The following is a 25,341-nucleotide window of genomic DNA, read 5'->3' on the forward strand; positions in this document are numbered from 1 at the left end:
AGATAAACAGACATTTTTTCTTATTATCTTATATTATTTTCTAGATTTCCAAGTGATGATTTTACAAAACTTAAATGGGTCAGCTTCGTTCAGGCGCAAAGAAGTGAACATGACTGGATGCCTACAAAAAGTAGTACAATTTGTTCTACACATTTTAAACAGGAAGATAAATATACTACTTCGAAAGGATACATGCGTTTGAAAAAAACTGCACTACCTGTGATAGCTCCGGTAAAAATTTTTATATATAAAAATCACACTACTTTACTATTATAATCTAAATAAAAATATTAAATTAAATTTTTATAAAATGACTTCATTTACCTAATTTCATTGCAGTTTTACTACTTTATAACTTTTACTACATGAACTCATGAATGAATCGTATGTTATGGCATAAATCATGGTGTACGGTAAAAAATCATGTCTGATGAATGATTCTATATCTAGATTTATCTCTTTTTCGCTTGCGATAATTGCATTTACTATCCTTCTTTGACGTGTAATCGTAATGTAGTGTGCTATTGCAATGTTAGATTATTCATGTGTGCGTTAGTGTATCATTTATAAACACCGAATGTTGTCTAGGTAACCTATCTATACTTTTAAATATCATTGGCCTACGTAGGTACTAGCTGACCCGGCAGACTTCGTACTGCCTCAATCGATATATAAAAGACCTAAACTTTTGTATAAAGTAAACTTAATTTTTTGTTTCGTTTTGTGGTGCGGTTAGTGTCAGAAATTTTATTGTTTGACAAAACTTAAGATTTATCAATCTAGATATAATAGTTTGTTGTCAAATGTCAAGTAATATCGTTTGCGTTCAGAAATTTAATTTGTGACGAAACTTAAGATTTATCAATTTACATAAAAATAATCTGATATATAGTTAACAACTGTAGTTAATCTACTTACTATAGTTACCTAATATTAAGTTTATTTTTACCTCCTGAGAAAGTTGGAAAGATAAAAAATTATATTATAATTCAAATTAGTTATTCATTTTAAACTAAGTATCATTTTAATTTGATTTCTGAACGACGGGGGACACATCAAAGGAAAATCGAAATCATTGTTCTTATTTAATTCCGAGCATTTTCGTATTTATTTTTTTACCTTTTAAACCTTCTCTGGATTCCGCAATTAATTTAAGACCAAAATTAGCCAAATCAGTCCAGCCATTCTCGAGTTTTAGCGAGACTAACGAACAGCAATTCATTTATATACATATATATAGATTATCACAAATATCCTTTTTTTAACTTATTTACTTACATCTTAGAATTTTAGATTTACTAAATGAGATTATTCCTCTGAATATGAAAGACTAATCTTTGCTCGCGTACTTGATACTCATTGTTAGGTACATTATAATGACCAAGTTAAACATTATCTTTATAATTTTCAGCCCTAAGTGTACGACTGATGTCTAGTTTCGTCAAAATCCGATGAGTAGTATTTGCGTAAAAAGTAACAAACATCTACACATTCTCACAAAGTTTCGTATTTATAATATTATAGTTAGATAGGACCACTCATTTGAAAATTGCGAGGTTGCCACTCTTATCAGCACGGCTTGTATTGCAACAGTAATTGTAGGCTATGATACGACCGTAATAGACGAACCCAGTGTGAAAGCGAGATAACTATCATTATATAAAAACCTATGTGTGAGAAAGAGAAGGAACAGATGAAGACCGTGAATCCGTTTTGAAACCATTTAGTGTCCATTAGTCTCTTGTCAGACACGACCGTGTTTTAGTTTAAGTGTTTTTATCGTTATTGTTCTGTGCTTTAACGGATATTAATAAAAATATAATGGTGTCGTGTTCTGTATTAGATTGCTATGTTACTTATAGTAACAATCCAACTAAAGAAACATTTCACAGGTAAATACTGATTCTGCAATACTACTTTCGTGTTTTTTTTTAATTATGCACTAAAATACTTAATAAGACATTTTATATACACTGTATTTTCTTAATATTATAATCATTTAAGAAAATTTTGTTAGATAGGTGATAAGATATTGTATACATGATTATGACGCCGTTTATCAATATTTGTCATAGGGATTGACCAAAAGCAAAATACAATCTATCGATATGTCGATATTTTTATGTATATTTGTCAATAACGTTCTATTATATATGTATAGAACGTCATTGTCTGTTGTATAAAAGAAGTAGCTAGTAGCGTTTATTTCACAACTCATTTTATTTTGGTTATTGCTGTTCTTTGCAAACACATCTATAGATAAGTTCTATAGTGTCATTATTATAATTTATGTAATTTATATTGATATTTATTTATTAAAAAACGTGTCTCAGGTTTCCTGTGGCTACCGATGTGAAGGAAAAATGGATCCTTATGATTAATCGAAAAGGCTTTGAGCCTCACAGAAATTCTATGGTTTGCAGTAGACATTTTAAGAACAGCTGTTTCGTTCAACGAAATCATCGTCGCCTATTAAAGAAAGGTTCTATACCTACGCAATTTATCGCTGTAAGTTCTTTTTTTATCTGATTATTATCTGTTTGTTATTTAACAGGTATCCTCCTTTTTTACCAGTGGGAGGTTCCTTTGCACAGGATGCCGGCTAGATTATGGGTACCACAACGGCACCTATTTATGCCGTGAAGCAGTAATGTGTAAGCATTACTGTTACACATTACTGTGTTTCGGTATGAAGGGCGCCGTAACTAGTGAAATTACTGGGCAAATGAGACTTAACATCTTATGTCTCGAGGGGACGAGCGCAGTTGAAGGGCCGCTCAGAATTTTTTGGGGTTTTTCAAGAATCCTGATCGGCACTGCACTGTAATGGGCAGGGCGTATCAATTACCATCAGCTGAACGTCCTGCTCGTCTCGTTCCTTATTGTCATAAAAATAAAATATTCTTTGCCAAAATGGCAAATCCCTAATCCCTCCCGAATGGGAGGATAATTAAAACGTCAGTGCTTTCTTTTCAAATTACTTAATTTATAATAATGTATATTATATCAAAAGGTACCTACTTATTTTTTTATAGTTTGTGTACTTCCACATGAATAAACAGTATAGGTATCCACTAATTCTTTTAAGTAATAAATTCTATTATTATTACTATTACATACCATGCTGCTGCTACTGCTTCTCAATAAAATAGCTTTTAATGGTATCTGAGGAAATCTACTCGGATGGTTCTACTCTTACGTAACTCGTAGAAGCCAGGTAGTTGTAATTAATGGTTATAAATCAGATATCATAGTAAACACAACTTCTGGGGAAAGACAGGGATCCATTTTAGGTCCTTTATTGTTCGTTATATATATTAATGAAATAAAATATTGTTTCCAGAACTCACAGTTCTTAATATACGCCGACGACCTAAAAATTTATAGAAGTATTAGCAATGAGTCTGATGTCGACCTACTTCAGCAGGACCTAAATAGATTTATCTTTTTCTGCCATCGTAATAAGTTGAAAATTAATTTTGACAAATGCTATTCCATCTCTTTTTCAAAAAATAAAAACGTTATAACAAATAATTACAAATTATCTGACTCTATAGTAAAGCGCGTTTCATTAATTAAGGACTTGGGAGTTCTATTAGACTCGAAACTGCATCTAAATCAACACATAAGTACCATCAGAGATAAAGCGTTCAGATTATTCGGCTTAGTCATGAGGTCATGCAGTGACTTTAAGCGTCCCTCAATATTTTTAATATTGTACACCACACTTATACGCTCCCAAGTAGAGTATGCCACACCAGTATGGAACCCCTTATTTAATAAATATGCTGACACTTTGGAGAGGATACAAAGTAAATTCCTTAGTAGAATTGATTTCCAATATGGGCGTACGAAACGAACGTACAGTCAATTACTTGAAAGTTATAAACTTCTTAGCTTACGCAATCGTCGTACTCTTTTGGGTGCAATGACATTGTACAATATTTGTCACAGTATATATATGATTGCATAGAACTAAATAATAAACTTAATTACGCAGTCCCACGCTTAGCGCATAGTCGGACAGTGTGCACGCAGCGGCTATTTCGCACGCTGCGCTATCGCACGCATGCTGGCGGTCGCGCCCCACTACACAGATTGGTCGACACACATGATAGACTTTTTAATGGCCTTGACATTTTCTTTTCAACAAAACCAAAATTTAAAAGGCAAGTTAATGATATTTTAAGTGAACAGGATTAATATATATATATTATATAAAATCTCATTAGGTAACTCTTTTGTTTTAAATGTAAAGTAATTTTGTAAATAACTTAGTTTTAAGACATCTAAATTTATATTTCTTTCCTCTTTTTTTATGTACATATTACTTTAATATGAATTATTAATGAATAATAAAGTTTAACTAATGTTAAACTTTATTATTCATCATGTAAGATACTAGTAACTATAAAATTAACCTGTGGATAACAGTGTATGTTCTCACTAAAATTAATTTAATATCTACTATACTTTGAAATTGTAAAATATATTGTGTGAACTGTATGTTGTCCCTAAGAAATAAAATAAAAATACCATAGTAAAGTCCAAGCGACCTGTGTCAACATACGTTTTCAGGAATAAACATACACACAGAAAATAAGAAACACAAGAGGCATAATACAGCTTGTTGTAAAACTATTAGGTACGCTACGCTGATTTTCTTGCGCCCATTCTTCTCAGGTCTGAGGCAGTCTCAGTCAGAATGGGTGGTAGTTTTTGACGTTCAATAAGTGATTTTGAATAAAAATATTTGAATTTCAATTGTAAAATAATATTGTCAAAATAAGTAATACAGAATGGCCTTAAGAATTATGTTTTATATTATTGTTTATCAACGTTTACTATAACGCTGTTTATTACCAATAAATAAATAAATAAATAAATATCGCCACCAAGAAAAATAAAGCTTATTAGTAAATGTGCAAAATTAAAAAAAAGTATAAAACATTAGAAATTTAAAAGCCAAGTCAAAGCCAAAAATTTGGTATGTAGCCAATACCAAATTTTATTTTTACGTGCGGTAGCAATAATGGATAAGGTATAGAAATGTCCCAGCTTACAAAATGATTAAATGGAAGTAACTGCAGTGTGTGACAACGAAACTTTAAATCGTCTGATAGAGCGAATCACTACATAGTATAAAACAAAGTCGCTTTCTCTGTCCCAATATCCCTATGTATGCTTAAATCTTTAAAACTACGCAACGAATTTTGATGCGGTTTTTTTTAAGTAGATAGAGTGATTGAAGAGGAAGGTTTGTATGTATAATAACATCCATTAAATAGTGGAGAAATACTGTTAATTGTGAGGTTCCTAATGTGATGTCGTAAATAATTACATTTTTTCCGCTTACATTGCAAACGCAGGCTGAACCCTACGAGATTTATCAAAATAATGTACTAAGTATTGTACACATTGAAAAGGTCTACAGAAAACTCGCTATGGTATATATCTATCTCTTATGGATATCCCACAATAACATTTTTTATCATTTACATTTTACGACAAATAATGGCTAACTTTCGAAGCATTTTAACCAATACAGCATTAATCCTTATCTAATTAAATACCTTAAATACATTGTTAATTTAATATAGATCTATATGGCCCTTTACAGCATATGATTTAAATGAATATTTTCGAAGATACTACAGATTTAAAAAATTGCGGGACGTAGCGTTTTGCGGCGGTTCCGGCCAGCCGGGCGACGTGAGCGTGCCTATAAATAGCGCGTCGGAGGCCGCGGTTCTCCCTATTTTTTCAGTGAATGACATAGGCTATATATTTTATACCCGTGCGAAGCCGGAGCGGGTCGCTAGTCAATAATAAATCATCTGAAACTTTAACTCATTCGCACTCGATCTCCAGACCAGTGGATATCAACGACCTATTCGGCGATTTGCTCTATACGTTTCAGTCCCCCTGAAAACTTGCTTCTACAAAGGTCACAAAAAATATCTCCTATGAGCCACTCGATGATGACCAAAATATGGATAACAAAATCTGTAAACAACTAGGCCAATCCCCAATTAATAGATCGTCAAAAACATTAAACAGAAAACATTCATTCAAATTAACACCCTATTTCGTTGCAGTAAAGGTCTATTGTATACGTTCATATATATAGGTTAGGTTATAGGTTATCACGGGCTATTATCCGCAACTCGACGACTACAGCGCGCCTATTTTGCGTGGTGAGGAGGGCGGCTAATCCTGCCACCCCAGTTCCTCAAGGTAATGTATCAAACCTCTGATGTCACCCATGACCTCGGGGAGAGTCCTCGGTGACCCCAGGTGTTTGGCCCGGTATGAGGCCACACTCCAAAATGACGTGTGCGGCCGTTTCGTCCGCCTCCGTGCAGGCTCTGCACAGTGGGCTGTCGGTGACACCTATATTGAACAGATGCTTGTTAAAAGGGCCGTGACCCGTTAGTACTTGAGTTATTTTCCGTAACCTAGGTCGTGGAAGTTTTACTAGCTTGCGAGAGAGCTTGGGGTCTATTTGAGGTAGATCTTCTTTTGCTTGTCTACACCCACTTACTTTCATCCAGTACTTATTATGTAATTCCTTGGTGTGTTGGCGTATTACCTTCGTAGGCCAGCTAGGCGGGAGAGGGATAGTTGGTTCTGGTCCTTTTGCTGTCATCGCTGAGCCTCTCCTGGCCAATTCATCAGCGGCATCATTCCCTCGTGAGTTACTGTGACCCTTTATCCATTGAAGAGTTACTTGGTTGTTATTTTCGCATAACTCCCTCAGACATTGGTGACAGTTGTATATTAGCTTAGAGGTGATAGTGTGGCTTTGTAGGGCTTGTAGTACTGATTTGCTATCTGAAAGGATGCGGATGGAGTAGTCTTTTACCTTTCGAGTCAAAGTAGCAGTGACTGCTTCTATGATACCCATACATTCTGCTTGGAAGACAGTGTTATGAGCTCCTAGTGATGCAGCTATTCTTATATTTAGGTCATCCGAGAACACTCCGTATCCCGTGCCCGACCTTGTCTTTGAGCCATCTGTGAAAATCCTGAGGTTTTTTGTACTGAGGTCCTCTTTCAGTTCTTCATACAGCTGTATTTTGTATCTCTTGTCGAATATGTATTCCTTTGGAGATCTATCACTTACTGCCAACAGCAGAGGCTCCTTTTCAATCACCTCATTTAGAACCTCTGGGTGTGGGGATTGAGTGGTTTTCCAAAGATTTAATGTCTTCAACCTTACTGCGGCGCAGGCCGCCTCTTGTTTTATATAGAGGTGTAGTGCCGGAAGGTTCAGCATAGCTTCTACAGCCGCGGTAGGTGTGGTTCGCATACATCCTGTGATAGCCATACACGCTAGTCTTTGGAAACGTTGCAGTTTATTACACGTTCATTAGATTATGGTGCGAAATTCGTCGGCGATGTATTTTGTTTTAGGAATTAAAATGTGGTTGTCAATTACCAAAATGATTAAATACATCAAGTTAATAATTATATTATTTTGTTAATTTTAAGGGGCACTTAACTGAAATTCGACACTCCATCCTTTTTAAGTTTGGATATGCTGTTTACGAAACGGCAAAAAAATCATGTCTGTTATATGGGAACCCCACGTTACCAAGTGAATAGATATTTAACTAATTATTCTGTGTATATTTCAAGCATCTACCTGTTGCCTTTATCAATATTGAGAAAAAAAAATGCAGTGTAGGAGCCCCTTGAAATATTTATTTTATTCTGTTTTAGTATATTTGTTGTTATAGCGCCAACAGAAATAAAACTTTATCTGTCTAACTATGATGTTTCATGAGATATAACTTCTTTACACGAGCTCCAATCAGGTCTGGCAGCATTTTGTTATTTTATGCTCAGTAAGTGACCCTGAGAAGCTAAGCCTTGCAAAAAAAATTGGATCGAAAATTTTGTGCGAGGTTAAATTCTATTTTTACTGGCCTACTTGATTTAAACCGTTTTTGTTGACCGTACTTCCTAGGATTCGAGCCAGGTCCCGAGTTAAGTTGACCGGGTTATAGGTAGTAGAAGGTACCTACGTTGTTATTGTTGATCGAACAACAAGGGAATGAAAAATAGAATACAATCAGGCTGACTTTAACACCGACCCACTACAACAAAAAAAGGAAACACGACCTATTATTGTTATGTATTTAATCCTACCTAATAAAGTTTAACTATCTTGTCGAGTGTAAATAAGTGGTGTCGTATAGTCATACACGATCAGTACTTATAATTCGTGTACATGCATTGTAAACACAGATTTAAAAACAGCATTGCGATGTTTACGCAGTGATTTCATATGACTGCGTTATGGTTGTGGTTTTGGCGTTGTATTGAATGCTGAAGCCTGAATGGAAAGTCGCGCCGACGCGTTATACCGCATTAGGCGGGAAGCGATGTGATTGGTTAATTGCGATCGCGTCATCGCGTCGGTATATTGATATATGAGAAATAAAGCGAGACAGAAATACCGAGTGGCCGTAGCAGATAGCAATCGTGCCAAGAGTTAGTAATATATTGCATACCGTTCGAAACGTACGCTCACTACGCTATTAGACTCACTGGCGTTCGTGATATTGGTACAAAGATATAAGAAATAGTTAAAATGCCATATTGCTCGGTTGCAAATTGTAAAAACAGAAGTGATGAAGTAAATACGAAGCAAGAAGGAATTTCGTTTCATCGGTAAGTATTTTAATTTCAATAAAAACATAATTTAACAGTAATCATAGATCGACTTAGTGCAATGCACGCACACTAACACAAAGTGACATACAAATCGCGAGTGTAAGACGTAGCTTGTCTCGCAAACTAAAGTAATAAGTAACCTGGCCTGTTTTCATCGGTTGTCTAGCAACAAGAGGAACGTATAAATTATCTAAGCTAAATATTAAAAATTAGGTCTTTACTGTATAAAATGAATTCCGTTTATCTATTTCTTAGTAAAACAACAAATTCATGACGATTCCAATCCAATTCTCATACAAATTTGCAATAAAAAATACGCAATGAATATCACATAAAGCGAAACTCTCAAAGATTATTTTAATAAATAACCACAACTCACCGAGTTGCTCCATCTTAGGTTGACTTTGTTCTTGAGGTTTATGTGCTAGAGATTTACAATGCAAGATAACGACTTATCGATAAATTAATTATTCGATCATTTAGATTTATTTTTGTGACTTAGTTACAATTTTGCATTTGCAAAATATATTAACATTAAATCATTATATTTTGATTTATTATTGATTAAAGCGAAATGTACATAAAGAACGTATCATTTTAACCAGTAAGGTACCTACATTTCAGCTTTCCAAAGGAGGGCAATATTAAAGAAAAATGGATAGATGCTACAGGACGTAAAAACTGGTTCCCTACTAAATACAGCACAATTTGCTCATCGCATTTTTCAGATGAAGATTTTAGTGAGTCACCAAAACTTAGAAAATTATATCCGAATGTCTATCCTAAAATTGAGGTTTGGACTAATGACGTGAGTGTCTTTTTAGGTTTAATAATTTAAATAATACCAAATGATAATTTCGACTGCCTTATATATTTGCAGAAATCAACAATGAATTTGATTAATAAAAATACAATTGGTTCCGCTATCGACAATAACGACGTAAGTTATTACCTTAATTAATTAATCACTCTATTTTTTATTAATTGATTCAAGTTACTGAATAAATTTTTACAATATTCAGTAACTATCTTTCAAAAACCAATTTAGGCAAAACAAATGGCTATTAATTACAAAGCGAGTTATTAAGTCATAACAAATATACGATTTTCTGTTTAATATTTCTATTATCATGATGTTTCTCTTTCTCTCTCACATCTACATCCAGAACATGCGTTGCACGAATATTCAAATTATTTATTTGACATATTTATTGAATATAATATAGTATGCATATTTCCGTTTTTAGGAAACTGAAGCACCCAAAAAACAAGGACTTAGAATGCAACTTACACGTTCTAGAGATATTATCAATCAAGAAAAATTAAAAGTTAAAAGATTACGAGAGCAGAACCGGCGACAAAATCGGAAAATTGTTAATCTCGAGGAATTAATAAAAAACCTTAAAGACTGTTTATTAACCCACGACGAAAGTGCCTTGGTATTTATTATTAGCATGAATATAACTAAGCAAGAAATTCTCCTTTATTCGTACCTTATAGTCCCCATGGAGCTTTCCTCTCACATTAAATTACTATTCTGCGAAGGCCTACAATTTTGTGAGTGACAAAAATTTCACATAACTTACCCCACCCTTGTTCATACATGGTAATCTTAGCTTTACAAAATAATATTTAGACGCCATTAAATTTAAAGTTAACTCTACAAATGAACCATTATGATGTTTCGATCTGAAGGGCGCCATAGCTAATGAAATTACAGGGGAAATGAGACTTAACATGTTATGTCTCAAGGTGACGAGCGCAATTGTCGTGCCGCTCAGAATTTTTTGGATTTTCAAGAATCCTGAGCGACACTGCATTGTAATGGGCAGGGCGTATCAATTACCATCAGCTGAAATCCTGCTCGTCTCGTCCCTTATTTTCTATGTAAAAAAAAAACTATATTGTTGCCTAACCTTCGATGATATGGCGATAAAACATAAAATAGAATCGGTTAAAATTTTCATGGTTAATTATTGATTTTGGAGATTCTTCAAAGAGACCAGAGTTTCAAAGCGTAAGAGGCACTTGTTGTTGATAACTCGTATCAATTACAGTTTTAAAGTGGCCGTCGGATATTTTCTAGCTGATGAAGTAACGGAGATCAGGAATAGTAGATTATATAACAAGGGGATAAAGCAGTTTCTCATGTCAAGGGTACAGCGTGAGTCATGAGCAGAATAAATTACTCTATGGTTAAATTCCAAGCGTAGCGAGGGTCATTATTAAAATTAAATTCGACCGTACCATGGGATTTAAGAATAAGAGTCCTGAGTGCAGCGAGGGATTTAAGTTCACAAAAGAATAAGACTGGTTTATCCCAGAGTAACATACTTCAGTTTTTGTACCAACTGCGAGAAAATAAAAACAAATTGATAAGAAATAACGTATTTATTCAATGTAGTATTAATAACTTTGGTGTTAAAAGAAGCTACAGTGTTATATTGGAATCATTAGTCCTGTTATTGAAGGTAACTTAACAACATGTTGATTCTAGACAAAATCTTTGTTTGAATTTGTATTTTTTTTTTGTATATGAATATAAATATATTATAACATGTAGATGCTCGGTAAACCCTGTAGAATCCTAACTGAGACACTATACAAAATCTCCGAACTGCTACAGTACGGCAGCTGTTTATAGATAGAAGCGTTACTCGTTACTATCGGATACACCTAATTCCACCACTGGACAGTACTCCGCGACGTCGACCTGTAATACACATTCCCCGAACAAAAATTTCATTTGCACACCGCCTATTTAACTATTTCGGACGATATCTTTACAAAAACATTAATATTAAACCTAAAATTATGCATTGTAAAATATATGAACTTAGTTATAAACTCAAGAACATGTTAAGGAACCTAAATTACGAATCTACTGAAAATCTTATTCGTTAATGTCTACTTATATAAAGTATTATTAGTATTTGATAAGCTAAACATATAATTAAACGCACACCCTAAATTATATATTGTATAACCACCGTTATTACCTATACCTTTAGTATCTACCTTTAAATATGCTGATTTTTGTTTCCCTTGACATTTTACATTGCACAACTGGGAACTGACCACCATGTCATGGCTATCCTAGTTTGGGGGTGGAGGGTAATTTTAAGCAAAATTGTATTTTCTTGTTGAAACAAATAAAGTCTTATTATTATTATTATGTAAGGCTTAAAATAATATTTAGTTATACGAAAAGTAATAATTGGTTAAATTATCGACGAACAATCGTAAGTGTCGATAGTTAAATAGCTCTATCTCCTCCCTAGTTTTCGCCGGAGCGACTCTGTAGCGAGGCTCTGAAGGCGGTACTTAGAGGGGCCTTGTAGGCGGGGCAGGTGCGCTGCACTTATGAGCGAACGCTCTATGCTCATAAATCATATGTCAACCGAAATTAGTTTCGCCGGCCGACAGTCGCGCAGTCGCGCTCTTATTGTAATAACGTACGAAGCTCCGCAAAAAAGAATAATGCCGTGTTGTGCTATAATAACGTGTCGAAAAAGAAGCCAGGTATGTAGTGTAGCGCGACAAGGAGTTTCTTTTCACCGGTAAGTCCAAAAACCTTTAAATACAAGTGATATTTGTATTTATTAAATATGTATAGGCAATGTTTGAATTCCGCTAAATGCGTATCGATCACAGAACAGTTTAAAAAGATTAGAATGGCCTTGTGGGCGGGCAGGTGTGCAGCGAATATGAGCGACGGATCATATTTCTCCGAAATTTGCTTCACCGGCTGACAGTCGTGTTCTTATTGTAATAACGTATGAGACTCCGCGAAAACTCCGTGAATTTTGTCGCCTTGCACTATAGTAACGTGTCAAAGAAGAAGCCTGGTCTGTTGTATAGCCTGAGAAGGAATTTCTTTTAACCCGTAAGTCCAAAAACCTTCAAACACAAGTGATATTTGTAATTATTAATTACTAGCTGACCCAGCACACGTTGTATTGCCATCATAGTTAAAGCTGTAGTTAATTCACTAAGTATAGGTAGCTAGAATAAAGTTCGTTTTTTACCTCCCGAGAAACAAAGATTCTAATTAGTTATTAATTTTTAACTATTCTTTCAATTTGATTTCTAAACGACGGGGACACATAAAGGGAAAATCAAAATCGTTGTTTTTATTTAATTCCGAGCATTTTCATATTTATTCCCCTTTTAAACCTTCTCTGAACTGAACTGAAAAATTAGCCAAATCGGTCCAGCCGTTCTCGAGTTTTAGCGAGACTAACGAACAGCAATTCATTTTTGTATATATAGATATCAAAGCTTGAATCCATGCGTATCGATAGGGTTGTGCCTTATTGTAAACAATGTCGATATTAAGTATGTGTATCTATCCAATTTTAAATGGTTATACACACATGTAATAAGTAAAAAAGGCTGGAAAGACGTAACAGCCGCTCCGTCACTATGATAAAACAATGAAACTTAAACCGTATCATACGTTCACCGCTTGTAGATTATTTAGTGCTTGTCCTTCATGTTTAGAGTACGTCAGGAATGTAGCTGCGATGAAGTGATTATAATGCCGTGTTGTGATATTATTACTTGTTAGTCAGAGAATATGCACCACTTCACTAAAATATTTAAAGATTTAATATATCATCAAATTGGACAGTATCATATGGCAAACCATGTGACAGACTAAAGCAATTATAGAAAAGCATATATATATATGTGTGTTCAGTAATTATATGTACATATACTGATAAGATTCTGAGTCGAATCTGTACATTAAATATATTTGGAAAATGTTAATATACGAATTCATTATACAACGTGAATCAAAAAGGGTATAACATCCCTTCAATACTACGTTATATAAGTCATATGCAATAGTATTGTGATGTTTAAATTTGAATAAATAAAATAAATAAGATTAAAAAAGCCCTAACTTTTAAAGAGACCGCCATTTAATATGGGCGGATCCGTTGTTTGTGAACAAAATTAGGTAACCTACCTACGGTCTTAAACATTAGGTATTCGATAATAATAGTACATACCAATCTTGCTGTGCAGCTTTTTAACACTCCTTGAGTTTCACAATAAATACACAGAAAACACCACATCATGTCATGTTGATTATGTTTTAGGTAGTTAGGTACCTAAGTAGATACCTAGTTATTTCATCACTAGTACATTCAAAACAGCCCAGCTACATCACACATGATACAGTTATAAGGAGGTACGTAGGTTTTGCAGCAACACCACTAAAGGAAGGTGTCAATCATGCACCACTCTTCGGAAACAGGCGTATAAAGGGAAGCCTCCTATTCCGGTACCGACGGTGGTACAATTCGCGAGCTGCGACCAGATTGTTATTTGTCACCGCACCAACACACAATATCATGTCGTAATATTCATTGTTCCCATAATCTGCCATGATTATCATACGAAAATACTGCAATCCAAAAGTCCAACGCGACGATCTAACAAACATGAATGTCGGAACACAACTAAAGTATAAAAAATATTAAATAAAATGTCCATTGAATTAGGTATTATGATTTAGAAGTATGCACACTCGCCTAAATAACACGCGGCTTTTATTTTTTATGGAAAGGGAAGACAAACGAACGTACGGGTCACCTGGTGTTAAGTGATCACCGCCGCTCACATTCTCTTGCAACACCAGAGGAATCACAGGAGCGTTGCCGGCCTTTAAAGAAGGTGTATGCGCTTTTATTGAAGGTACCCATGTCGTATCATCCCGGAAACACCGCACAAGGAAGTTCATTCATAAGAAAGCTCCTTGAAAACCGCGGAGGACCGAATTCGGCGTCAGGAATCAGGTGAAACAGCTCTTCGGAACACTCCCCATGATAAATGCGGTAGAAGACACACAATGAGGCGATGTCTATATGCAACGCCAAGTGATCCAGCCGTTCACAGACAATTCGAGCTGCTCTGCGTTGCGCGCGGTCGCATCGAGCTTATACTGGGGTGCGCCAAACCAGAGATGACAGCCTATTTGGCATTACTCTCCAGATGGCCTCGAAATTGACAAACACTCAAGATTTCGAGACCCAGTATTCCGTTACTAGGCGAGGATGTAAAGGAAGTGTTGTCAAAGAGCGGTGATACGACAAATGGGGTTTTATTAGTGGTATACGCGCAAACTTGAGTCTTCTGGGAGTTAAATTGGACAAGGTTCATATTTACCCACATACTAGGGGCAAGCCTCCACATTTCTAAACTCTGGTCTGCTACTCAGAAATTTCTTACTAAAACCCCAATGCTTTGGAAATGCCCGGCCCGGGAATGAAATACCTACCTATCTATTATTAATACGAGAATGGTCAAAGACATCTATTTTTGACTAAAGTTATCCGTGAAGAACAATTACTTAATAGGAGCCTATTAGAATTATCTTTATTGGATAATACATTTTTTTGTGTTAATTTTGTTGATACGTCCTGCCCATTACAATGCAGTGCCGATCAAGAGTTAAGAAAAACCCAAAAACGCGTGCGGAACTACAATTGCGCTCGTCACCTTCAGACATCAATCATTCAAATAATCCTACATTAAAGTGCTTAGGTAATAACTTATCAAAAATGAGAACTCATTTAATTTCCAACACATCAAAAGAATCTTGAATTAAAAATGGTCCGGTGTGTAGGTTCCTTTACAATCGGCAATCCCTTTGATTTTAAAACACATAAACATTCTCCAATCACAGAGCAGTAAATATTTGAATCATGATATTCACATTCACACAATTCAAAGAGTAAAAATGCCGATAGGCCGAACTTTGTAACCAAAAAAATATGCATTACAGAGTTTCATAATCGGATTATAATTACCTATCTTTATTGGTAATTAAAGTAAATACAAATTTAGAATGATTTTCAATGTCAGCTAAAGAAAATGCACATACAAAATAACTTCGTCTTCATGGCAAAATGAGTTTATAATTTTCCTCACAGGTGCAATGAGCAGTAGGCATTTTACTAATATCTGATATTATGTCACATCTACGTTATTCATTTGTTTTAGGTCAAAGAGAGTTCAGAAAAATAGCTGATAAGGGTTGCGGGATGCATAGTTTTTGCGAAAACTGTGGACTTTAAATATTGTATTCAAATATAACGCTAATTCATTTCTGACTTCACATAGCCATTAGAGATGACCTAAGGAATGTCGGGTTCAAAGCATAGTATACCCTTTTTGATTCACGTTGTATAATAACCAATACTACATACAATACATTGACATAAAATTACGTTTAACTTCTTATAAATGTATTTTAAATGTTTCCTCTTAAGTAAAGTATTTTTATGTTATTAACAAATATTTTATAATTTCTTTTAATACACTGATCTAAATTATCGACAAAAAAATCGATAACATTTTCTCATTTGTCAACCACTATGGTCTGACAAATATAGTTTGATAATTTTGACAGTCCACTAGGTATGGGGGTAGTGTTTAATCGTTTATTATTCTCATAAAACTTGCAATAGATAGTCGCATATTAAAATGTATAGATTTGTAATTTTAAACAATTTCTTATATATCGAAAATTTTTTGGTTAGTAGGACTATTTAGTCAATCCGTGTTAGTCGGTGTAATAAAGAATTAGAACTTAAAATTATTTATTTTACAATATTGGAACACAAACTAAATCTAATTCAATATTATTATCATCATCATCGTTCATCACTACCTACTACTGGAATTTTACTTAATGTTAATTAATTCTTCTTCACAATATCTGTCGAAGTGGATATCTCGTTCCTAGTCTTCTAATTTATATTAATGATGTTCCTCGACTTTACATACCTACTCCAGTAATCTGTATTCTGTAGTAACCTTAACACTGGCATTTTGCATCAAGATAAGCATTACTAGCCGTAAATGGTAGAGATGTATTTTCTGTTTACCTGCATTTCTTGGACTCCTGTCCCGGACTAATGGAAAACAGCCCTTTTCTATCCGATCAAAAAATAAGGAGACAGTTTGACTAATCGCAGGGCTATTGCTATTACCTCCCTGGTCTCCAAAATCAGGGCAGGCATTGTTAGCCTCCAGTTCTTGGTATACAGAGAGAGGCTGCTCCCAGAAGACTCGAGTTTGTGCGTTTACCACTCATAAAACCCCATTTGTCGTAACACCGCTCTTCGCCCTTAAAGCTTCGCCTAGTATCTGTATATAGAATATGGGTCTTGAATCTCGAGTCAATTCCGTAGTCATCTGGAAGGTAAAGCGAAGGTTGGCTTCGGAGAAGCTGGGTGTCATTAATAGAACACGGCAATACTTCAAGCCGGCCCACATTCTAGCGCTCTACAAAGCGCAGGTCAAGCCACATGAGGTGTACTGTTGTCATCCCTGGTCTGGCGCACCTCAGTATCAGCTCACACCATTTGAACGCTGCACGCAGAGCTGCTCGTGTTGTCGGGGATCTAGTGCTCTGTGAACGGCTTGATCACCTGACGTTGCGACATTGCTAATAGTTTGTGAATAAAGAACCCATGCGTATCTATTATTATTTACAAGATTTGAACATATTCGATTTAAATGTCAAAACCAATTTTTGAAAGTCGGGTTGTTCGTTATGCGTGGCACATCACTTAATACTCTTGTACCTATCCATGAAGTATAACATTATCGGCATGACAGTTTAACTAATAAAATATGAAACTTTATAGGCGTGAGATGTCAAAAGTAGGCGTATTGACCAATTATAGGGCTGTGTTAGTGGTTACGTATGTGGGTGAATGCTTGTATTTAATTGACTAGGACGTGTCTAGGGCATGTAGTATAACATCGTGTGGCGACAGTTGTTCCTATTCAAATTACGAATGGTGGCCATTCTAATGTCTTTTACCTGTTCTGTGGTAATGATAGACCTAATTGTTAAACGTTTTCGACATTAAGTTTGTGTGCAAATGATAAATATTAATAATATTGTAATTGAAATCTTTTTATTACCTACTAAAAATTATTGTTCATTGTGATTATCCATTTAACTTCTAAATGGAGTTTTGGTACAATTAAGGTAAACAGTTTATAATGAAAACATTTTATATTTAGGTTTCCAAAAGATCCGGATATAAGAAACTTTTGGATTAAGTCAACTGGTAGAAAGGAATGGATACCTACTAAGACTAGCACAATTTGTTCAGATCATTTTGTAGAAAATGATTACATAACAAAAAAATCAGGACAAAGATACTTAGGATCTGGAGCTTATCCACACATTAATATTGCTATGCCTATTTCAGTAAGTAGTGTATAGGTTATTTGTATTTTGTAAAACTTTTATTGGTGTGTTTTGAGTAGATAGCGTACCTAAGCATTACCTTAAGACTCCTGCAAAGCTACATTTGGCCCGTTGTTTAATACGGTTGTGATGCAGATTGAAGAAAGGAAAGATTGTAGCTTTCGACATTTGGACGCATCGTAGAATGCTCCGCATAAGTTGGACGTCTAAAGTGTCTAACGCAGAGGTCCTTGTCCGAATGCAGAAGAACTTCGAGTTAGTGAGAACTATCGAACAGCGTAAGATCTCGTACCTCGGTCATATACTGCGCAACGCTAGAAACCGCCGGCTGCAAACTTTGTTGATGCGGAGAATGCTGAGAAAAGAGGTGTTGGAAGAACAAAAAAGTCTTGGCTCAGAAATATAAGGGAGTGGACATGCATCAAGATATTCTGCTTAGCCATGGACAAGGTAAGGTTTAAAAAGCTGACTGCTGACCTCCAGTACTGGACAGGCACGTGAAGAATAGGAAGCATTACGTTACATAATGTCACCTTGATCATTGAATAATATATGAGATATTAAACAGCTATAAAGGTCAAAAGAACTGACACAACGTATAGTTATGAAGAAGTCTGAATCTTATGACTCTGAAGCTTACAAAAAACAACTGGTGCATATCGAATTGAAGGCTCTCGAAATTAATAGAAAATGCATGGCTCTTAAGCATATTTCTATTCTCAATTACACATCATCGCCTAGAGAGCGCATAAACAGTACGACTAATAATGGTTTAGTCGAAGAAAATGTTCAAATGGTTTCCGACGATAAAAATGATTTAGTAAATTTTAAGTGAATGTCCTTGTGTTGACGATATGGTTGCATTGTTTTAATGTGAAATTCGTAAATTAAACTGGAAATATGTACCTATGGTGAAATCACGCAGTCGAAAATACCTAGTTTGGCTTACCCCGTGTCTGATCAAGTGCATTGAAGAAAAACATAAATTTAGGATGAAAGTTCGCAAACATAACAAACTTTGCAATAAACTATCATTTGATATAATATGGAAAAAAGTGGGGTATTGCTAGCATGCTCCTACGCAAAATTCATTTATTTATTTTATTTTATTTATTTAATAAAACGAATTATACTTTAATAAAACGGCGTAAGCCAATTACAATATTAAAGTAAGAATGAATTACAAACTAAACATATTACACAAATAAGTTAATAGATACAAAGTTTACTGTAAATAACTAACAATTAATAAACATCGAAATACCGTTCATCCATTCCTCTCACAAAAACGCAAGCACTCTGTTAAAATCGTCTGCCATCCATCCGCAAATAAATCACAAGCAGGGTTGGCTTCGAGAAGAGCGTTGAGAGCAGAGAGACCTCGGTATAGGTGAGTTGGTGCGGGCCACAGTACGATGTGTCGGACTCCCGAACAATCTATGCCTGCGCCTAGAACAGTAATTGTCCGGTACACAGATTCTACATAGCTCAACATGCAAACTCGGCGCATCTATATCACCTCTGAGAACTCTGCACATAACTGTGAGCTGCTGTCGTTTTCGCCTAACCTCGAGGGAGTTGTAGCCTAATCTACCCAGAAGAAATTTTGTGGGATACATATAGGGATAGTATCCATGCGTACGTTTGTAAAGGTACCTAAGAAAAGCTTTTTGCACCTTTTCGAGAAGGACAAGGAAGTACTTTCATGCGGATTCCACACACACATAGCTGTTCCAAGCTTGCTGCGCACTGAAGCACCAAATAAAAGCTTTATGACTGGTTCAGATGTAAAATCCCCAGAATTCCTCAAAACAAAGCCTAAAATTCTATAGGATTCCTTGGCCAGAGTGGTAATATGATCATGGAAGGTTAACTTTCGATCGAATGTGACACCCAGGTCTTTGATAGTTTCTGGTCGAGATATCGAATCACCACCAATTTTATAATCAAACTCTATTGGGCACCACTTTCGACCGAATGTATTGAACAAGTTGAGCATATATTGAGCTCTCCTTAAAATAAAGTCCTAAATTAATTTGGTCATTCTTAAAACAAAAGACAGGCAAAAGTTCGTATCCTTTAAAAATTAAGAACGATATTAGATCTGTTTCCAATGGAACAGAAATTTGTAAGGCTTTCGCTAATTATTTAATTAATCAAAATTTTACTGTTTCAAAAAGAGTTGATTAAGTTGGAAAGGAGCTGAAGCAGATGGTATTTCATCGATATTTGTCCATAATCGCGCTATAGTTGGGCCATTACAAACGTGCAAACTGAGTCATGAAACATTACGTCAAATGGATGTGACAATGCCGCACATCTCGTTATCGATAAAGGGATGCCGCTCGGACACAGGTAGCTGATGAGTTATGCAATAAGGTGAAAAACACCTACAGTGTTTGTGAAAATTGTGTTATAATTGTCATTAGAGTTTCATAAGCGAACCTTGGACGCATTATTCTCCAACTTAACTTTGTTAAAATTAAAGGGCGATATTAACGCCCAACCTCGTACGGTTATTCATAATGTGTTAACAGTGTTTAATGAATTGAAAAGTGACCCGGTAAAAATATTTTCTCTAAATTTAAATAAACCACGAGATATTACGGCGCCTCTTTGTGGAGCTGCTCAGACGATCACATAGACGTAGATGAATATATTAAGCTGATCTTTGATTCTGCTTAAAATTTGTTATATGTATAATTATATTAGTTTAAGTTCTATAAAATTTAATATATTGTATGTTTTAAAAGCATTTATTAAAAATACACCCTAAAAATATTTTGCATTATTTCGTTAACCTTTCCTTGATTACCTGCTAATGACTATCGAAAAATCCTTTTTTTGTTGCACACAACACTAGGAGTGCGAGCGAGAGTCCCGATATGCCAAAAAGTGTGAGCAAGAGATCTGATAAGAAAAATTTAAGACTCAGTTCACACGTTTGTAATGGCCCAACTATAGTGCATTAGCTTTGCCTTTGCACTGATTATCAACAAATCTCTTAGGACTACTACATATTCAACCTTATGGAAAAAGCTCCGGTGCTGCCTTTATTCAAAGTCGGAGACAAACAGGAGATAAACAATTATATCTATATCTATTAAACTATTTCCATCATTTCTGTCTTCGCAGAGGTAGCAACTTATATGTCCTATCGTTTCATGGTGCTTAAAAAAATTGTAACATCTAAGCAGCACGGTTTGTGAAAGCTCGATCAAAAACCAACCTTGTTTCCTTTATGGAAGAGATTTCTGAGGCTATAATATATCACTACTAGATACTGGCAAATTTATTGATGCAATCTACACAGATTTCAGTAAGGCCTTTATCAAGTTTGATAACTCTATTTTACTTGTGAAACTCAAAGGCATAGGTATAGGAACACCCATTCCTGGACTGGTTTAAATCGTATCTTGCCAATCAATTGTTGTTGAACGGAGTCATTGATAATTCCTAATTTATTTGCTCAATTAAATATTCGTGCCCCACTGAAGACACTAAGGCGGTCGTATTTATGCCTTTCGTTGGAAAAAAAGCAGTAGCTGACCCGACAGACGTTGTTCTGTAAATAATAAAAAAAAAATACTGTTTTATAGGAATTTGCTAATAATATTTCAAAACATCAAGAATTATTTTGTAATAAATGCTCAAGATTTATAAACGATACGCCACTCGAATTTATTCGTGTCCCGCATCATTCAAAAATTTTGTTTTCAAATTAAATTTGTGTAATAATCATAAAATAAAAAAAATGTAATTTATAGGCAAAAAGTATATTTTATTCAAATATTTATAAGTTTAGGTTTTTTTTATCCCAATTGTGAAACTATGCATGTTTTAGTTATTATAAAATATTATTGATTTCTTATTCATTTATGTTTAATTAAATACTCGTATTTGTGTCTATGTTTTTGAAATATGTGTAACACCTATAATTAAGCCTTCACTTAAAATTGATTAGTTATTGTAATAATATTATTATGCTTTTGTTAGTGTCTTGTTAAAAAAATATATAAATACGTATCAACTAAATTGTTAAACATTAAAATACTCTCGTATATTTTGAGTGTGTTATTTATTTACCTACTAGCTTTAAACAATACCTCTTTGTGCATGAATGTCTTTTATCGGGGGTACACATAGCCCAGTAGGCACGGGCGATTTTTGTCTAAACTTTGGAACACACGCGATATAAAGCGTTACAATTCTACCTCGATTTATTTCCGTAGTCTATATCTCTTTAAATGTGTTTGCATCATCTAATGTGCTGTCCGTGTGCGGATTATAAATGTTATAAAGAAATAAATTGTTTTTCAGATTCATCTTGAACAAACAAATATTCAAGCAACGATAGTTCCAGAATTGACGTCGAGTTTGGTAAGACACTGATTCAAATCATTTTGTTCGTATTCTCATTTGCTAATTTGAGTTTGATTTGTTTTGTTTAAATATATTTAAGTATACTCCAGATTTTATTTACTTTTTTGTGTGTGAAGCTCATTATTTCCATATATTGAATTTACAAATAAAATTATGTATATACCTACTAAACGGCAACGCTATCTCTTAGGCTCGCTAGAAGTTGGAACGTAATGTCCTCTCCCGCTTCCCTTTCACCCCCTCGCGCTCGTCTGTCCTTACGGTTAGCAGATTACTGACCGTAATATTGTGATATTTTCGTGCTACCATACCACTGCTTTGTTTTTGAAGTTATCATTATTACGTTTTAACTTTTGTTGTTAATAGTTTTGTAGCTTATGTTGTTCTGTGTCGCTATAATAGTTCTGTCAGAATTATAAAATCCCTTTGTACTTAACCGCTTTCGTTGATTTTTCATAATAATAATCAGCATCTCAACACAACACATTTAAATCAATAAAAAATACAGAAAAAATCAATCGTAGATTATTTATTAATCTAATATATAAAATTCTCGTGTCATGGTGTTAAACTTTGAACTCCTCCGAAACGGCTTGACCGATTCTCAAAAATTTTGAGTGCATATTGGGTAGGTCTGAGAATCGGACAACATCTATTTTTCATCCCCCTAAATGTTAAGGGTGGTCCACACGATTTTTTTTAAATTTTGTGTGATAATGAGTCAGCATTCAAAAATACATACACTTTCAATTTTCACCCATCTACGATCAACAGTTACTTTTGTATCGCGATTTTTATATCGGCAATACAACGTTTGCTGGGTCAGCTAGTAATAGTATATTAATAATTGATGCTTGTTTTGCACACCGTAACAAAACGCTGATGTGATGTCATCGAGCAACGTCAGGACCACAGATTTTGTAACCGGGTAGTACTATAATGGACACAAATGAAATGATACACAAGTTAGAGAACTCGACAATGTCGTGTATCACAGCCTAGCGAAACTCTGTGAGAAAAAAGCAATTCACTCGATTGTATAAAACATGCAGTCATTGATAGTTTGACAAATGACGGCTATTATCTGGTAAAAAAAAGTAAAACCACTACATTATAAGCAACTGTTCGCTTTCAAACTTAGTCGGATTATACTTTGTCGCCAATCGTCATAATTTAATTACTACTGTTTCAAACTTATGTCCAATCACTGCACGTTTCATACCAAACTAAATTTCAATTTTTACTTAGGCAGTCCTGCCTCTTATTGCGTAGTATTTACAACCTCCTTAGCGTATCAAGCACACTTCAGATTTACATAAGATAATGTTGAAGTAATTTTCAGAACACTACAGCTGATGACATTAATGATGCTCCGATGTCAGATGATGCCTCTGAATACGAAGTTGTTATAAAATCAGAAGTAGAATCCGATGATGAAGACCACAGAGAACCCACCTCACAATTACCACAAGCCACTAAATGCTCTGCACCACTTCTTCAGCCTTCAACTTCAACTATGGTACATGTTTTGTCATGAGATCGTCAAACTTTTTTTTATGAAAACAAGGGACGAGACGTACAGCACGTACAGCTGATGGTAATTGATACGCATTACAATGCAGTGCCACTCAGGATTCTTGTAAAACCCCAAAAATTCTGAGCGGCACTACAATTGTACACCGTCTCAAGGTGCTAAGTCTCATTTGCCCAGTAATTTCACTAGCTATGGCGCCTTCAGAACGAAACAATAATGTATACACATTACTGCTTCACGGCAATAAAAGGCGCCGTTGTGGTACCCATAATCTAACCGGCATGCTGTGCAATGGAGTCCTCCACTGGTATCTGCTGTAAAATAACAGAATAACTCTAAGGCTAATTTATAGAGCGTACTTCGACTTTGCTCAGACTTTACTGACGTAAAACTTTGCTGAGTGTGATAAAACGAGAACTTGACTTTTGCACTGGGTTGTCTTATCTTAAGCTCAGCATAAATTAAGCTGTCAAATGACTATAAAAACTTGAAAGATTATGGTAAGGGTTTTTGGGTGGTTAAACACCAAACACACATTTTGAAGTACATATGGTAATGTTTTACATCTAATATATATAAATTGCTTCACGCGTTGTTTGTCCTCGATGGACTTCCAAAACTAATGAACGGATTCAAATGGGGATTGCTTCATGGAGTGCAGTTTAGTCCAACTTGAGAGATAGGATAGTTTTTATTTCGATTTGGGACCCATAATTGTTTTTATTACCAATATTTGTTTTGTATGGACATATTTTCTATGAGAGAATTTATTGACGCACGGTTTGACAGTTCTGCTGTGAAACAATTTCATTATAACAACAGGTAGCATATTTTACGAAATAATTCTTGATGCTATGAAATATGTATTATTGACAAATTCATAAAAGATCAGTATTTTATTTATTATGTACAGAACAACGTCTGTCGGGTCAGCTAGTTACCGTATAAATGTGTATGTAATCGAAATAACAGATCTTTTTCTTGTAACAATACTTATGGCAAGTCTAGGGATATAAGTCTTCTGCCATTTTCTTAGTCGGCAGGCTATATTGTTGTAATAATATATACCAGGAAATATTTAAGGAAGGTTCCTTCCAAAAAAAGAATAATATATTATATGTTAATTTTCAGAATATAACAAATAGAATAGCCGATCCACCGATATCAATGAAAGTAGAATCAACTTCCGAAGATGAAATATCTGTATCAGAAACGCAGCCTGAATCTTTGAGAAGTCTCACGCAAAGAAACTCATCTGAACTAGGCGATCAACAGGATGACCCTGACATTCTGGAGTGGGGAACGAAGTTAGCTAGGATGTCCCCACAGCAGAGACTGTTTGCAAAAAATGCGATCAACGCTGTTTTAAATGAAGCTGAACTTGGAAATTTACATGAAGATTCAGTGTGTATTAATAAATGTAGAGAGAAACATTAAATAATTTATTGTAATGTAATAATATTTATCTGCACCCATACTTTAAATCCTCTATTAAAGATTC

At 34.9% G+C, this 25,341-nt stretch overlaps 1 protein-coding gene across 2 annotated transcripts; it reads left to right on the top strand.

The window, feature by feature from the left end:
- Window positions 1-82: 82 nt before the first annotated feature.
- Window positions 83-25,291, top strand: LOC126969868 (THAP domain-containing protein 2-like). 2 transcript variants are annotated; one of them, XM_050815449.1, is made up of 7 exons: window positions 83-231; window positions 2,334-2,508; window positions 9,563-9,622; window positions 9,930-10,121; window positions 22,244-22,303; window positions 23,649-23,825; window positions 24,972-25,291. In XM_050815449.1, the coding sequence occupies exons 2-7, from the start codon at window positions 2,374-2,376 to the stop codon at window positions 25,275-25,277; spliced, it is 930 nt and encodes a 309-aa protein (XP_050671406.1). In that variant the 5' UTR covers window positions 83-231; window positions 2,334-2,373; the 3' UTR covers window positions 25,278-25,291. The 2 variants fall into 2 exon arrangements, with proteins under 2 accessions (XP_050671406.1, XP_050671405.1); XM_050815448.1 differs by lacking the exons at window positions 83-231; window positions 2,334-2,508 and adding exons at window positions 8,213-8,679; window positions 9,307-9,490.
- The last annotated feature ends 50 nt before the right edge of the window (window positions 25,292-25,341 follow it).

The sequence above is a fragment of the Leptidea sinapis genome, chromosome 19, assembly GCF_905404315.1.
Source record: "Leptidea sinapis chromosome 19, ilLepSina1.1, whole genome shotgun sequence".
NCBI lineage: Eukaryota > Metazoa > Arthropoda > Insecta > Lepidoptera > Pieridae > Leptidea > Leptidea sinapis.

Coding starts and splice junctions, on each gene's coding strand:
- LOC126969868 (XM_050815448.1), top strand. CDS start 8,600: ATGCCATATTGCTCGGTTGCAAATTGTAAAAACAGAAGTGATGAAGTA. Junction 9,623..9,929: donor CCGCTATCGACAATAACGAC/GTAAGTTATTAC, acceptor TTCCGTTTTTAG/GAAACTGAAGCACCCAAAAA. Junction 22,304..23,648: donor CAGAATTGACGTCGAGTTTG/GTAAGACACTGA, acceptor AGTAATTTTCAG/AACACTACAGCTGATGACAT.